The 17,464-nt window shown below is 41.5% G+C and overlaps 1 protein-coding gene across 2 annotated transcripts in view; it reads right to left on the bottom strand.

Annotated features, from left to right (window-relative positions):
- The window catches only part of chrna9a (cholinergic receptor, nicotinic, alpha 9a), a 28,206-nt gene extending 11,616 nt beyond the window's left edge, over positions 1 to 16,590 (bottom strand). Inside the window, exons 1-4 of one of the 2 annotated variants that reach the window (XM_078554319.1) lie at positions 16,501 to 16,590; positions 11,112 to 11,217; positions 9,917 to 10,062; positions 2,773 to 2,927 (exon numbers count right to left, since the gene is read on the bottom strand). In XM_078554319.1, the coding sequence (XP_078410445.1) occupies positions 2,773 to 2,927; positions 9,917 to 10,030 (269 nt within the window). In that variant the 5' untranslated portion in view covers positions 10,031 to 10,062; positions 11,112 to 11,217; positions 16,501 to 16,590. The remainder of the gene's footprint in view (positions 1 to 2,772; positions 2,928 to 9,916; positions 10,063 to 11,111; positions 11,218 to 16,500) is intronic. The other variant, XM_078554239.1, reaches the window with a different exon arrangement.
- Positions 16,591 to 17,464: the final 874 nt, after the last annotated feature.

Below are 17,464 nucleotides of genomic sequence, written 5' to 3'. Positions count from 1 at the left end.
CTGGCAGAAAGCAGAGCATATGCATAAATGGGTCTGTTTTGGATTGGCAGGATGTGACAAGTGGAGTCCCACAGGGGTCTGTGCTGGAGCCTCAACTTTTTACAATTTACATCAATGACTTAGATGAGGGGAGCAAAGACATGGTAGCTAAATTTGCAGATGACACAAAGATAGGTGGGAAAGTGTGCTGTGAAGAGGACATGAGGAGGTTTCAGATGGATATAGATGGGTTGAGTGAGTGGGCAAAGGCCTGGCAAATGGAGTTTAATGTGGGAAAATTGAAGTTGTTCACTTTAGCAGGAAGAACAAAAAAGCAGAGGATTACTTAAATAGAGAACGGCTGCATAATTCTGATGTGCAGAGGGATCTAGGTGTTATAGTACAGGAGTCAAAGTTAGTATGCAGGTACAGCAAGTAATTAAAGCTAATGGAATGCTATCCTTTATTACGAGATGGATTGAACATAAAAGTAAGGATGTCACGCTTCAGTTATACAGGGCATTGGTGAGACCGCACCTCGAATAGTGTGCGCCGTTTTGGTCTTCTTATTTAAGGATGTAAATGCATTGGAGATGGTTCGGAGGAGTTTACGAGATTGAAACCTGGAATGAGTGGGTTGCCTTATGAAGAAAGGTTGGACAGACTGGGCTTGTTTCCACTGGAATTTAGAAGAGTGAGGGGTGATTTGATTGAAGTATACAAGATCCTGAATGGCCTTCACATGGTGGACGTCGAAAGGATGTTTCCTCTTGTGGGTGAGTCCAGAACTAGGGGGCACGGTTTTAAAATTAGGGGTCACCCTTTTAGGACAGAGACGAGGAGAAATTTTCTCAGAGGATCGTGTGGCTTTGGAACTCTGCCTCAGAAGGTGGTGGAGGCGGGGTCATTGAGTATTTCTAAGGCAGAGGTAGATTCTTATTAGGCAAGGGAATCAAAGGTTTTTTGGGGTAGATGGGAATGTGCAAATCGAAACACAAGCAGATCAGCCATGATGTTATTGAATGGCAGAGCAAGCTCGAGGGATGAGTGGTTGCCTCCTGTTCCTAGTTCTTATGATCTTATGCCCTTGTCCTTCTAGATGGTAGTGTTCGTGGGTTTGGAAGGTGGTGTCTAAGGAGTCTTGTTGAGTTTTTGCAGTGCATCTCATAGATGGTACACACTGCTGCCACTATGTGTCAGTGGAAGAGGAGGGAGTGAATGTTTGTGGATGGGGTGCCAATCAAGCAGGCTGCTTTGTCCTGGATGGTGTTGAGCTTCTTGAGTTTTGTGGGAGCTGCACTCATCCAGGCAAGTGGAGAGTATTCCATCACACTCCTGACTTGTGCCTTTGGGGAGTCAGGAGGTGTGTTACTCACCGCAGGATTCCTGGCCTCTGACCTGCTCTTGTAGCCACAGCATTTATATGGCTAGTCCAGTTCAGTTTCTGGTCAATGGTAACCCACAGGATGTTGATAGGTGAGGGAATCAACAATGGTAATGCCATTGAATGTCATGGTGCGATGGTTAGATTCTCTCTTATTGGAAAATGCCTGGCACATGCGTGGCGCAAATGTTACTTACCACTTGCCGTCCCAAGCCTGGATATTGTCCAGGTCTTGCTGCATTTGGACATGGACTGCTTCAGGATCTGAGGAGTCATGAATGGTGCTGAACATTGTGCAATTATCAGCAAACATCCCTAAATTCTGGCTTATGATAGAAGGAAGGTCATTGATGAAGCAGCTGAAGATGGTTGGGCCTAGAACAGTACCCTGAGGAACTCCTACAATGATGTCCTGGAACTGAGATGATTGACCAACAACCAGAACCTCTGTGCTAGGTATGACACCAACCAGTGGAGAGCTTCCCCTCCCCCTACCACCTCCCTTCCAGTCGATTCCCATTGACTCCAGTTTTGCTAGGGCTCCTTGAAGCCACACTTGGTCAAGTGTGGCTGAACACCTTTGGAGATATATTGACGATTTAAGATTTTAAAAAGGTGCAAATAGAATAGGAAAAATAATTAGTACAGAAGCAACGATACAAAATTGGAATAGGAGAGATTTTAAAAAGATGTGAGTTAAAGTCAAAAGACAAATTAACACACAGAACTATACACCAACAAATGGGAATTTTTTTTTAAACTGCAAAGTTTCAGAATTAATATACAACATTAAAAATGGAGACTACTCTAATATACATATTGGTTTAGATAAATAAAGCAGTTAAAAATGAGCAAAGATTGAAATGTGCTAATGGGGCCTGTATGTGAAAATAAAGATCGAAGAAAAAGGAAATAAAGACAAAAATTAAGTAAAGGATAAGGAAAGGGGAGGAAAGAATCTAAAAAAAATATAACCAACTGTAGGGTATTTTACAAATAGATTGATAAAAAATTAGTTAAATGGGAGGTAGGGCCCCCAAGCCTGAATTGCACATACCCCTTTAATTTGAGCAATTATCCTTATTTTATTTAAAAGTACACACAAATACAAAATCAGTTGAACTAAATAAATCATACTAACTACACATACATTTGTTATAGGAAAGTGAAAATACAGATTGTTCCTGTGTTGTCAAAGTGCACACGAACAGCGAATTGCAATTTAAGGAAATGGTTATAATAAATAATCGTCAGTAAAATTTAATTGCAATTGAAAAACAATTACTTTAATTTATAAAGCACTTTTCGAAGGACATCTCAAAATGCTTTACAGCCAATGACGTTCTTTGGAAGTGCAGATACTGTTGAAATGTTGTAATTGTTGATAAAGAAATCGCATTTCAACTTACTTGTTATATAGAACAATATCAGGTCTCCACACAGAGCTACTGGGTATTCGTATAGCATCAAGTCCATCATATTTGTCTCGGTCCCACTTAAGGAAAGCATCAAACCAGATTTGTCGAATCCAAAGGTAAGCTGTCAATATTTGGTTCCTTTCGTCCTACAAGCATGAAAAATAAAATTACCTCAAAAATAAATTTAATTAAAATTCTATTGCAATTTTATTTCATATTCTCCCTCAAGCTACAATCAACTTCTCTATCTTAAATATTGCTGAAAGAGAGAGACATGCTGTCAAAGTTTTTTGCCTTGCACACATCAGGAGAGTTTCCTCAAGGATACCAAATTTCAAAGGGAACTATTTATACTAGATGAGAAGAGTGTGCTGATTAGTTGGAAAATGGGCTCTGACCGGTAGAGATGTTGCCGTGGAGAATGCACCTGGGAACAAGTAGCCACCAAGCTTTTGTTTAAATTCAAACCAGGCAGGTAGACTCTGATTGGTCAAGGCATTACCATGGGGAATGAACCAAGTAATGGCTGTCCCCCAAGTTTTTGTTCTTTCTGTTTGCAAAGGACATGCCTCTGTATGTGATTATATGCAGCTTTTAGCATGCATAAGTGAGCCACACTGCAAGCCTGACATAATCTTAAATTGGGTGTTTGTGTTAAAAATTAAACTATCAGGATTGTTTAGTAAGTATTGTCCAACCATGGAATTACATCTATACTATATTTTGAATTTTGCCAGCATGGGCTGTTTGAGTACGGTCAATATTTTGCCTGGTGTGAACAACCGAAGGGACATGCTGTTTGGTACGATCCACCAGTCATTGGGATGTACAACCTACAAACCTGGCATCACACCGGCATTGAAATTCGTTTACCACATTACTCATTTGTGGGGTAGGCAGATGGCCTTTTGGCTTGATGGCAGCATCCTGATAGTGGAGAATACCACTTGTGTTGCTACTGCATAGAGCCTTCATGTCAGGCTGCTACTAAACATCAATCATCATAGCTGGGAGTTACTAGATGATGACAGGAAAATGGTGACACCACTTATGGGCTGGAGTGCACCACCACAATGGCCAGTGGTTACAGCAGCTTGGCAGCCACCAATGTCGATAACAATAACCCACAATGATACTTGGAAGCTTCATGTTGCAGCACTTGAGGCACAACCTGCCTTTCAAGGATCAGTCTCTTCAGCCATCAGCAAAGGTGTGTCGTATGAAGACACCCATCTGAAATTGATTGTTTGCAGCGTGTCCATCATTTTTCGTAGATGAAAGGAACACGACGACGACAACTCAGGTACAAAAAAAGCAAAAAAAAAAAATTCAAATGGAATGTTGGCCTTTATTTCAAGGCAGTTGGAATTCAACAGTGAGGACATGATGTTTCAGTTGTACAGGGTTATGGCCAGGTCCCCAGCTGGAGCGCTGTATTCAGATTTTGGCACCAAACCAATAATATTCTTAGAATTGGTATCTCACAGATTTAATGGGGGGATTGCTGGGGATGTGCCGGTTGAAGGTTTCAGAAACTTCACGTTTAAAAGATTTGATCAAGGCTTTTAAAATATTAAAATAAATTCAGTAGGGCTGGTAGAGAATCTATTTCGTCTAATGGGGAATCCAGAACAAGGAGGCGTAATCATAAAATAACAACTATCCCATTTAGAGATCAAATTGGAGAGTACTTTTCCATACAAAGTGCAATGAAAATCTGGAACACTCTGGCAAAACTGTGGATGCTGGGATAATTATAATTTTTGGGACTGAGATATTAATACACTTTTGTTGAAAAAGATTTACATTTATATTGCGCTTTTCATAATGATCCAACATCTCAAAGTGCTTTACAGCTAATTAGGTACCTTTTTTTTAAAAAAAAGTGTAGTCACTGTTGCAATGTAGTCAATTTGCACACACCAACTCCCACAGACAGCAATGCAATAGTGACTAGATAATCTGTTTTTGTGATGTTGATTTGAGGGATAAATATCAGATAGGATATCACAAACAAAAACAGAAAATGCTGAAAAAATTCAGCAGGTCTAGCAGTATCTGTGGAGAGAGAAACAGAGTTAATGTTTCAAGTCCATATGACCCTTCTTCACACTCTGAGGGTCAGATGCTGTTAGACCTGCTGAGTTTTTCCAGCATTTTCTGTTTTTGTTTCAGATTTCCAGCATCCGTAGTATTTTGTTTTTATCACTGGGACATCTCCCCTGCTGTTCTTCAAAATAGTGCCACAGGATGTTTTACATCTATGCAAACAGGCAGATGGGGCTCTCCGTTTAATGTCTTATCTGAAAGATGGCACCTCTAACAGTACAATACTTACACAGTACTACACTGATGTGTCAGCCTTGCTTTTTGTGCTCAAGGACTTGAATCCGGAACTTTGTGGATCAGAGGCAAGAGAATGAGGCTCAGCTGATAGACTTGAGTAATGAAGGATATGGATCAGATGTGATCAGATTGAATGGCAGAACAGGCTCAAGGGGCTGAATGGCTCACTCCTGTTACCAATGATATTATATAAATATTCAATGCATAATATGATTTGGGAATTTAACATTGACATCTTTGCATTCAATAAGAAGATTACTCAATTTTTAGTCTTTTGTGCCTTTTTAAAACAGATTAGAATTTAGTTTCTCAAGCTCAATATGAATTAAGCTCAAATAGCAATCCATATAATGTTTACCAGACCTGCAAGGGACACTCTTCTGAAAGTGGATTTAAAAAAAACAGCAGCTGATTGGTGAGTAAATCCTGGTGAGTTTTTTTTCAATCCATTAAAGTAATTCATTGCTTAATACTGAGGTAGGAGCTAAAAAAAAGTATAGAGTAATACTGTACAAGTATAATTAGTCAAGAAACAAGGTTCTTAGCTAACACAAATAAGGCCGAGCTAGCGTATTTTTTAAGGGAGTAACTAGCTTAATCGAGAGGGACGTTGTGGCAGGAGAACTCAGACCTGTGATATGCTCCTCCTGCTGGATGTGGGAAATGAGGGATGCTTCCCGCATCCCTGGTGACCATGTCTATGGAAGGTGTCCCCAAATGCAGCTTCTAGCTAACCGGATTTCGGAGCTGGAGCTGCGGGTGGACTCATTGTGGAGCATCCGCGATGCTAAGCAAGTCGTGGATAGCACGTTTAGCGAGGTGGTCACACCGCAGGTGAAGATTACACAGGCAGGAAGGGAATGGGTGACCATCAGGAACAGTAAAAGACTCAGGAAGGTAGTGCAGAAGTCCCCTGTGGTCATCCCCCTCTCTAACAGATATATCGCTTTGGATACTTTTGGTGGGAGGGATGGCCTCTCGGGGGAAAGCAGCAACAGCCAAGTTCATGGCACCATGGGTAGCTCTGCTGCTCAGAGGGGCGGGAGGAAAACAAGTGGCAGGGCTATAGTGATAGGGGATTCAATAGTTAGGGGATTCAATAGTTAGGGGCACAGACAGATGCTTCAATAGCTGCAAACGTGAATCAAGGATGGTATGTTGCCTCCCTGGTGCCAGGGTCCAAGATGTCACGGAGCGGCTGCAGGACATTCTGGGGAGGGAAGGTAAACAGCCAGTGGTCGTGGTACACATTGGTACCAACGACATAGGTAAACTAAGGGATGAGGACCTGCAAGCTCAGTACAGGAAGTTAGGAGATAAATTAAAATGCAGAACCTTAAATGTAGTCATCTCAGGATTACTCCCAGTTCCACGTGCTAGCGAGAGCAGGAATAAGAGGATAGACCAAATGAACACGTGGCTGGAGAAATGGTGTAGCCAGGAGGGATTCAGATTCATGAGGCACTGGGGCCAGTTCTGGGGAAGGTGGGACCTGTACAAACCAGACAGGCTGCACCAAGGCGGAGCTGGAACCAGTGTCTTTGCGGGGGCTTTTGCTAGTTTTGTTAGAGAGTATTTAAACTAGTATGGCAGGGGGATGGGATCCCAGGAGTAGAATTAGTTAGGCCAGATTCAGATCAGAAAAATGGAGGTAAAACATTAGCTAGGGACATTGTGATAGACATGGAGTTACAGGAGAAGCAAAGTTTAAAAAAAGTGTCCAGCAAGGGAAATTGACGGGGTTAAGCTGTTTATACTTCAATGCAAGGAGTATTACAAACAAGGTAGATGAGTTAAGGGCACATGTAGACACATGGCAGCAGCATGTCATTGCTATAATGGAGACCTGGCTAAAGGAGGGACAAAACTGGCAGCTTAATATCTCTTTAACTAGAGTCTTCAGACACAATAGAGGTAAAAACGGAGGGGGGTGGGGTAGCACTAATGGTTAAAGAATCAATTCCAGTTGTGAGAAGGGATGATATACTAAATGGGTCAACAAACAAGGCTTTATGGATTGAGCTTAGAAATAAAAAAAAGGGGCAGTCACACCACTGGGAGTATACTACAGACCCCCAAATAGTGAAAGGGAGATAGAAGAACAAATATGTAGGCAAATTTCTGCTTGTAAGAACAAGAGGGCAATAATAGTAGGAGCCTTCAACTATCCTAATATCAACTGGGATTCAAACAATATAAGGGGCAATGAGGGAGACAAATTCATGCAGTGTGTCCAGGAAAAAATTTTTCAACCAATTAGTGACAAACCCAACGAGAGGAGATGCAATTCTAGACCTACTCTTGGGGAACAAAGAAGGGCAAGTGGATGAAGTGACAGTTGGCGACCATATCAGGGACAGTGATCACAATTCAGTTAGATTTAGCATTAGCATGGAAAAGGAAGGGATAAGGCAGGAGTAAAAGTCTTGAACTGGGGGGAAGGCAAATTTTGCTGAAATGAGAAGGGACTTGGCTGATGTGGACTGGACAGCACTGCTGGAGGATAAAACAGTGGAAAACCAGTGGGAAGCACTAAAAAGCGAGATCATAATTGTACAAAGTAGGCATATCCCCTACAAAAATAAGAGTGGTACTGCCAAATCTAGACCCCCTGGTTGTCTAGAGGAATACAGGGGAAGATCAAACAGAAAAAGTGTACGATAGGCACAAAGAACTAAGCACTGCAGATAGCCTAGACGAATATAGGAAGTGCAGGGACGAAGTAAGAAAGGAAATCAAAGAGAGGGCATGAAAAATTAGCAAGTAAAGTTAAAAGGTAACCCAAAGATGTTTTACCAGTATATTAATGCCAAAAGGTTAGTTAAGGCAAAGTGGGACCTATCAGAGATGAAGATGGAAACTTGTGTGTAGATGCAGAGTCTGTGGGAAGGGTTTTGAATGAATATTTTGTCTGTGTGTTCATAAAGGAAAGGGAGGATGTAAATATAGTAGTCCAGGAGGAACACTGTGAAATATTGCACGGGATAGTCATAGAGAGGAAGTACTCGAAGGGTTGAAATCCTTGAAAGTTGATAAGTCACCAGGGCCAGATGGATTGTTTCTGAGGCTGCTGAAGGAAGTCAGGGACGAGATAGCAGATGCTCTGAGGATGATTTTCCAATCTTCACTAGATACAGGGGAGGTACTGGAGGACTGGAGAAATGCAACCGTAGTTCTCTTGTTTAAAAAGGGATCAAAGGAAACGCCAAACAATTATAGGCCAGTTTATCTTACATCAGTGGTGAGCAAATTAGTAGAATCAATCCTGAGAGATAGGATTAACTGGCATGTGGAAAGGCATGGAGTAGTCAGGGATGGTCAGCATGGATTTGTTAAAGGAAGGTCTTGCCTCACAAATTTGATTGAATTCTTTGAGGAAGTGACAAGAAGGGTTGATGAAGGTAGTGCAGTGGATGTTGTGTACATGGATTTTAGCAAGGCATTTGACAAGGTCCCACATGGCAGATTGGTCAGGAAAGTAAAAGCCCATAGGATTCAGGGTAATGTGGCAAACTGGATAAAAGGTTGGCTTTGTAACAGGAAACAAAGGGTAATTGTCGATGGATGCCCTTGCGAATGGAAAGTTGTCCCAAGTGGTGTTCCACAGGGCTCGGTGTTGGGACCCTTGCTATTTGTGTTATATATTAACGATTTGGAATGGGAATATACTAAGAGGGGTAGATGAAGTGAGAGATCTTGGCGTACAAGTACACAGGTCCCTGAAGGCAACAGTTCAAATAGACAAGATTGTAAAGAAGGCATATGGAATGCTCTCCTTCATTGGCAGAGGTACAGAATATAAAAGTAAGGATATAATGTTGGGGCCACAACTGGGGTATTGTGTGCAGTTCTGGTCACCACATTACAGGAAGGATATAATAGCTCTGTAGAGAGAGTGCAGAGGAGGTTTACAAGAATGTTGCCAGGGTTAGAAAAGTGTAGCTACGAGGAGAGATTGGATGGGTTAGGGTTATTTTCCTTAGAACAAAGGCAGCTGAGAGGTGGCTTGATTGAGGTGTACAAAATTATGAGGGGAATAGATAGAGTGGACTGGATAAAACTGTTTCCCTTGGTGGAGAATTCTGGAACCAGGGGACATCGATTCAAGATAAGTGGCAAGATGAGGAAGAACTTTTTTTACGCAGAGGGCAATGGGTGTCTGGAATTCGCTGCCCAAGTTGATGGTAGAGGCAGAACTCTAAGCTCTTTTAAAAAGTACCTGGATCTGCACCTAAAGTGCTGTAAGCTGCAGGGCTATGGGCCGGGTGCAGAAAGGTGGGATTAGAAAGGGCACCTGGGTGTCCTTGGGCTGGCATGGACAAGATGGGCCAAATAGCCTCCTTCTGTGCTATAACTTTTCTATGGTTCTATATCATTTATCTGGATAAAAATGCAAATGGACAAATATATTTAGATAGGCTCCCTGGGTGACTCAGCAAACTTATCCAGTGAGCAATCTCTGACCTGTGCTATGTTAACTGTTCTCAGTCAGGACAGCAGCACTGGCGAAACAACATCACCTCAACATCACTAGTTTGGCAAATCAAAAATCCTGCTTCCTATCCAGAAACTTCTGGTGAAAGCACATATATGCAAAAATCAGAATTGGCTGTGGTGCTCTTGGTAATTAACACTCACTAGCAAGGTTCACAGGTGAAGAATGACCATTTGGGTAAAGGGTGAGTGACCCAGTGGAACTGGACCAAAACAAGGTATTAACACCTTGAGGAAGAAAAAAGGGAACAAAAGGAAGAATTGGTGAGGAAAGGAACTATGAAGCAAATCTTACCATATCTTTAATTTGGGAAAGAGTAATCTTCAGAGTGACATTCAGGGCTAAATCTGTATCTTCTACAGGCCTGAGAGCATTTGTATAATCTTGAAATAAATTCTTAAACAGCATCTGAGCATATCTTCCATCTGCTGATTCAGTGCCTATTCAAACATGAAGCAAAGTCTTATTCAAAATATATAGTACAATGTAGTGAAAAATAATGATCAAATTATATCCCATTTTTATCCATTTATTATTTTTCTTAAACTACACTGCAATTTAAGTGTAAGATATTCTGGAAACTGACACAAAGCAGAGCAAAGATCTCCCAAAGAATTGTAAAAAATGTTTCAGGCTCTATAAAAAAATCTTATTTAGCTTAACCTATTTAATTTAGAGAGTAGAACTTAAAAAAATAGGAATAGGGGAGGCCCCTCCTTCACACAGGTTGTAATTTTATTGTCCAATTACTCCCAAGCACTGTGTAGAAATGCTTGTCTTGATAGTTTTAATGCAATGTCAGAGTTTAACCTAACTGCAAACATTTACTACTAGTGGATTGCAATAATAAAATCTCTCAAGTAGTTGACAAAATGTAAGTAATTTAAGTCTGCTATTTTGCAAGCTTTATATCAACAGCGCTGCAAGTTCTGGTGGACCAAGAGTTGATATGGTCAGTGACTACAATCAGCTTGCTGGAATGAATAGTATTGTCTGATTTCTGAGGCAACAGTTGCTGTATTATATAAGTCCTATCATACTGGAGTTTAACTATAAGTGGTCCACACCAATTATGCAGCCAAACTCTAATTCCAAAGTGATAGCATGTTCCACAACTTTTAGTCCAAAAGCTCAACCTATTATCCATTCAGCAACCTGTATCCCACCAGCATGGAACATGAATTAGGAAATTTGAATGGGTGAAAGAGGTTCTCTGCCTATGTTCAGCCTGCTCTAAGCATGATCGATTGTTCGATTCCAGGTCTATTAAGACAAGAAATTTGGAGAATATCAGGTGACGTGTGGAGAGATAGTGGTTTTATTGAAAGGCATATTGGTGAATCGCTGAACAGTTAAATCAGAGAAAAAAAAGTGTTTTCTCACTGATGGAACCACTGAAAAAAAAGAATGACAATAGGACACAGGGCAGAATGTTAGCCAATTAGATAAGAGGAAAAAAACCTGGCTTAGTAAGGAAAACCTCACTCACCTCAGGCCCAGAGGTGATTAGAAACAAGAGGCTGACCAGGAAAAGTTCATTCAACCCACTGAAGTCAGATAGTGTAGTATATTATTTTTCACTCTTGATCTCAAGGCTAGTAAAATGAAGGCAAGATTTGATCAAATCTAATACTTTGTAGATTCATTTGCTATCAGCTTAATGATCCGGACTGAAGTCAGGGGGAGGCATAGTGGTACTGGTACTGGACTGGTAATCCAGAGACACAAGCTAATGCCCTAGGGACTCAGGTTTCAGTTCCACCATGGCAGATGGTGGAATTTGAATTCAATAAAAATCTGGAATTAAGTCTAATGATGACCATAAAAACCATTGTATGCAAAAACCCATCTAGTTCACTAATGTCCTTTAGGGAAGGAAACCTGCCATCCTCACCTGGTCTGGCCTCCATGTGACTCCAGACCCACAGCAATGTGATTGACTCTTAAATACCCTCTGAAATGGCCCAGCAAGCTACTCAGCTGCATCAAACTGCTAAAAAGTCTGAAAGGAATGAAACCAGATGGACCACCCAGCATCTACATGGGCACCGGGAACAACAATGGCAAACTCAGCCTTGTTGAATCTACAAAGTGCTCATTACTAACACCTGGGGGCTTGCGCAAAAATTGGGAGAGCTATCCCATAGACTAGTCAAGCCACAGCCTGACATAGCCCTCCTCACAGAATCATACCTTACAGATAATGTCCCAGACATCATCATCATCCCTGGGTATGTCCTGTCCCACCAGCAGGACAGACCCAGCATAGGTAGTAGCTCAGTAAGGAGGGAGTTGTCCTGTGAGTCCTCAACATCGATTCCAGACCACATGAAGTCTCCTGGCTCCCTAAAGCCTGTCTACCGGCTATAAGGCAGAAGTCAGGAGTGTGATGGAATATTCTCCACTTGCCTGGATGAGTGCAGCTCCCACAACACTCAAGAAGCTTGACACTGTCCAGGGCAAAGTAGCCCACTCGATTGGCACTCCATCCACTAACTGTCACTCCCTCCACCACCAACACACAGTAGCAGCAGTGTACACCATCTACAAAATGCACTGCAGGAACTCACCAAGCCTTCTTAGACAGCACCTTCAAAACCCACAGCCACTACCATCTATAAGGTCAAGGGCAGCAGATAGATGGGAACACCACCACTTGGAAGTTCCCCTCCAGGCCATGCATTATCCTGACTTGAAAATGTATCACTGTTCCTTCACTGTCACTGGGTCAAAATCCTGGAAGTCCCTCCCTAACAGCACTGTGGGTGTACCTACACCACATGGACTGCAGCGGGTCACAATGGCAGCTCACCACCACCTTCTCAAGGGCAATTAGGGATGGACAATAAATGCTGGCCCAGCCAGCAATGCCCACATCCCATGAATGAATAAAAAAAAATATTCTAGCCCATCGTTGGACAAACTGGACAAGTGCAAATGAGGGGATGTACAAAATACAATATCCAGTTCAGATCAAAGGGGAACCTGGTTAACCTGGTACTGTAACAATTTTTCATTAGATATTGGGTTACTGGGCATACTCAAACATAAGACACTCTGCTTACAGAGTGGCAAGCACAACTATACACAAGAGAATATCTAAGTCACTCCTGAAACTTGTAACAGGTATCCATCTTTTCATTTGCTAACACTACACACTGGCCTGTGGAGGGAACTGTGGAAAATACAATCAATTTATTTCCTTGTGTTAGGTTCCTATAACAGGGAAAGAACCCAACAATGTATATTCAAAAATTTATCCCTATTACTTTTTAAAAAAAAAACTGGACCTTTTCCTATGGAATAAAAAATTAAGATGGCTGCTACAAGTCACCTGATCACAAGGTTGGCCCTATCTGGGAGCTAACCCCAACAGTTTCATGAACAAAATAAATATTTTTTCAGCTTCTGGAATTTCACATTTCATTGCATGAACAGCTTGTAATCAACGAAAGCGGAGAAGTACAGATGAACTGGCTTCCCCATCCTGAACCATCACAAAAGGGAAAGATCGAAACTGGTTATACTGGAAGAGATGCTCATAACAAAGTTGTTCTCTTCCAAGGAGAAACAATAGAATCCTGGCCAGGAGCCCAGAAACTAATTGTTAAGCTTCAATTAACCATCAACAAGTCATGGCACATGACCCAAGCCTCTGACAGTTTTAACATTGCTTGTGAGGCCCAAAGCTGCTGTTTTAACATTGAACTGGAGAGCTAAGAAACAGGCTCCTCCAAGCTCAACAACAACTTGCCCATCTAGCCTGGCTATGCTGGAAGATTTCTTTGAATCAATTCTGTAGGCGATTATATCTCTGTGTACTTACTTCATCTTGAGGGATCAGCAACAACTAAAGAAGTGAACACTACAACTCCCCAGTTGAACTTGGAACACCTACGCAAAAGAATTACTCATTGGACTCTGGAACTCATGTGAGCTTATTCACTTTTTTGTGGTCCTTATACTGTAAAACTTTTCTCTATCCTCCCCCACCTTTTTACTGTGCACGCACGTGCAGTGTGGGACATTGCTAACACTTCTTTTTCTGGGTTTTTAATGTGTAAAATAAACTAACCTTCGGAGTTAATCCCAACTCGAGTTTGCTATGGATTATTAGTAAAATTGGAGCACAAAAATTGAGGTGTTGGGAAAATACACCACCGCTTATTCTTTAAAAACTAATTCAAAACACCTTCTGCTTATGGACAGGTGGCCAGAGGAAATCAATATAGTTTGACTGTCTCTCTTGTCCGTAACACTTGCAATTAATCGCTGTAAACATTAATGTTTTGCATTGGTAATCTCCTTGACGAGCATGATTGTCATCACAAACCTATCCAGTGTTTCTTTCCTAACAGAAACGTGAAGGATGGCTGCTCAAAAAGGAATCCTTCCTCTCATCAATAAAACAACTTAAGTCCATCATCATGGAGGGAAATAACTAAAACATTAAAATTAAACATGCCCTCTCTCTCAACAATCTAGGAAAGTTTACATTAGCCTGGATTTTGTGTTAAGTGGCAAAGCAACAGTAATTGCCATTATCCTCAAAAGAAAGCTGTCTGCAAAGATCTAGGTGAGCTCAGTGGTGCAGATTTCCCCTTTCCTGACATTATTTTGAATTTGTGCCAAGTCAAGGCAATCACCAGGTGTTCAGCAACAGTGCTGTCATTAACCATCAAGAGTAAGGAGTCAATCATGTTGAAGTCTTCTCATGGACAAACGAACCAGGAAGTAAAATGCACTGATTATTCTTCACTTTAAGGGAATTGTCACTGGCCTGGTAACTCAGAGACCCAGCGTAATGTTCCGGGGATCTGGGTTCGAATCTCACCATGGTAGAATTTGAACTCAATAAAAATTTGGAATTTAAAAAACTTCTAATGATGACCACAAAACCATTGTCAATTGTTGTAAAGACCCATGTGGTTCACTAATGTCCTTTAGGGAAGGAAATCTGCTGTCCTTACCAGGTCTGGCCTACATGTGACTCCAAACCTACTCTTCAATGCCCTCTGAACAAGGGCAATTAGGGATGGGCAATAAATGCTCACGTAGCCAGCGATGCCCACTTCCCATGAATAAAAACTTTTAATTTAAAAAAGGTATGGAAATCAAAATAAGTGGACTGGGTCATATATTGGGAAATATCATAAACTTTATTAATTTTTTATAGCTAATGGAAGCCTAATGAAAAAATCTGACATTTACACAAACATAAAATTAGTTTTCCAGGATAAAGTGGTTGTTCAGTAGTGCACCGTTAAAAACTCTGTTGCACCTTATTAACAAGGTGTAATTTCTCTTCAGGGCTTTTTAACAATGATATTGCAGTCCAAGGGGGAAGGCTCTCATCAATACAGAGATTTCTAATTGATTGCAGTCTGTGAAGTCTTCAACAGTCCACCCAATGGAGAAGCCTAGAATTACCAACAGTAACATCTGGATTTCAGTGTTTAACTGCACATGTGCAATCTCAAGGGACTTCTGTCAGTTTTAGAAGAGTAATGATGGTGAACAATAACAATACCACCTCAGTACTGTTACTAAATCCAGACTAATGTATAATTCATTGTGTGGTTTCAAGGCCAATGCTATGAAACAAAATAACTTCAGCCAGCCGCTCTGAAAGGAAATTCGAATGGAACAGTCTGGAGAAATGTGAGGTAATGCATTTGGAGAGGGCAAACAAGGGAATACACAATAAATGGTTGGATTCTCAAAAGTGTACAGGAACAAAGGCACAAAAGCAAAATACTGCAAATCTGAAATAAAAACAGAAAAATGCTGAAAATACTCAGGAGGTCTGGTAGCATCTCTGGTGAGAGAAACAGTTAACATTTCAGGACTGTGACCTTTCATCAGACCTTTTGGAGTGTATGCCTCCAGATTCCTGAAGGTAGCAGAGCAGGTAGATAAGGCAATCAAAGAAGCATTTTTTTTTATATTCGTTCATGGGATGTGGGCGTCACTGGCTAGGCCAGCATTTATTGCCCTTGTTCACAGGGCATTTAAGAGTCACCCACATTGTTGTGGGTCTGGAGTCACATGTAGGCCAGACCAAGTAAGGACAGCAAATTTCCTTCCCTAAAAGGACATTAGTGAACCAGATGGGTTTGCAAAGGTTTTGTGGTCATCATCAAACTCTTAATTCCAGAGTTTATCTAATTCAAATTTCATTATCTGCCGTGGTGGGCTTCAAACTCAGGTCCCCAGAGCATTGGCCTGGGTCTCTGGAATGCTAGTCGAGGGACAATACCTGGCTCCCTTCAGCATATGGATACTTCTTTGTATTGCAGAGGTTTAGGCTATAAGTGAGGGAGGTTATGCTAGAACTATATAAGACATTAGTTGGACAGCAAGCAGAGTACTATGTACAATAATAGAGTATTGTGTGCAGTTCTAGTCACCACATTACTGGAAGGATGTGATCATACTAGAAGAGATTTATGGAGGATGTGGCCAGGAATGGCGAATTTTAGACATGAGGAAAGACTGGATAGTCTGAAACAAGCCAGAAGAGCCTGAAGGTTGTACAAAATTAAAGGGGCCAAGTAGGGTGGACACGGAGGACCTATTTCCCTTAGAGAGGTAAACAACCAGGGCGATAGAGCGGTACAGGTAGAAACCCTCAACACATTTAAAGAACACCTTGGGCAGGCACTCAAAGATCTGTAATCGACAAGACTACAGACAGAGAGTTGGAAGGTAGGGTGTAACTGTTTAGTTCTTTTGGCTGGTATGAACACAATGCGCTAAATGGCCTCCGATAAGTGCCGTAAATCTTTCTGGTTTTAACAATTTGATATTTGAGGCTCATTACAAACATGCTGATTAAAACAAAAACAAAAAAAAGACAAAAATACACAAAGCGTTACCTATAATGAACAGTGCATTCCAAAGGAGCATCAATTTATAAGACAGGAGGCAGACGTACAAGTTCATTCTGCGATCGACCTGGAAATGCACTTCTGCAAAAAAGAAATGTTGCTCGTTACTTTTGACAGCGACAAAAAAAAGGACAAACATATTCGCTGAACACTGACGTTACCTTCAGTATGGAAAGGCTTCGCGCTAACTTGCCAGGTTACTCCGGCAGCCCCAGGTCAGAGCTGGCCCGAGCTGCGCGTGCCCAGGTGAGCGGCCTGGCGGGAGCCGCGTGGCGGATTCCACTTGGTGAGTGACAGGTGGCTGCAGCGCGGTGATTGCATCCGGCTGGATTATTAAACAGTTCATCAGCACTTCTCGAACATTCTGCTGGCAGCCCCATTCGTTAACCAGTGATCAGTTTGGGCCAATACCGTAACAGTTCTAAGAAAGCCGGGAATGACTCAAGGCCGAATTGAATATTTAGGTGGGACTATTTGTTTATGGTATTATTTTAGTTGTAAACGGTAATCCCATAAATTGATATTCTTTATTTTGGTGTAATCTCCCTATGACTCACGAACTAAATGGAACTGGACAAACAGTAAAAGTCAATGGCTTCGGAGTGGGAATGAGAAGTAGAGAATTGTATTACTCAGTGAATTAATTATGTATTGTAATGCAGATATTTGGAAGAGTGCTCACTAAGCTGGCAGTTTGCAAGGATCATGGGTTCTCCGGTGTCAGACTGGAGTTGAGGCGGGTTTTTTACGACAGGACTCAGCAAGCAGAGTATCTTAGCACAACCTGTTGAAATAGTGCACTGAAGCACAGTCCGTTTATTAAAGTCTCTCAGCAAACAACATCTGCCTGAAACCGCAGCAACATTTCCTAATAAAACTAGGATAATTTCTTTAGCAAAATGCAGTTGGTGGAGGATGGTTACATAACGTGATGTGCGTAAAATCAATTCTG

This window comes from Cetorhinus maximus, chromosome 1 (assembly GCF_964194155.1).
Source record: "Cetorhinus maximus chromosome 1, sCetMax3.hap1.1, whole genome shotgun sequence".
In the NCBI taxonomy this organism is placed as follows: Eukaryota; Metazoa; Chordata; class Chondrichthyes; order Lamniformes; family Cetorhinidae; genus Cetorhinus; species Cetorhinus maximus.
The sequence above is the reverse complement of the archived record's forward strand: the minus strand, read 5'-3'. Positions and strand labels throughout refer to the sequence as shown.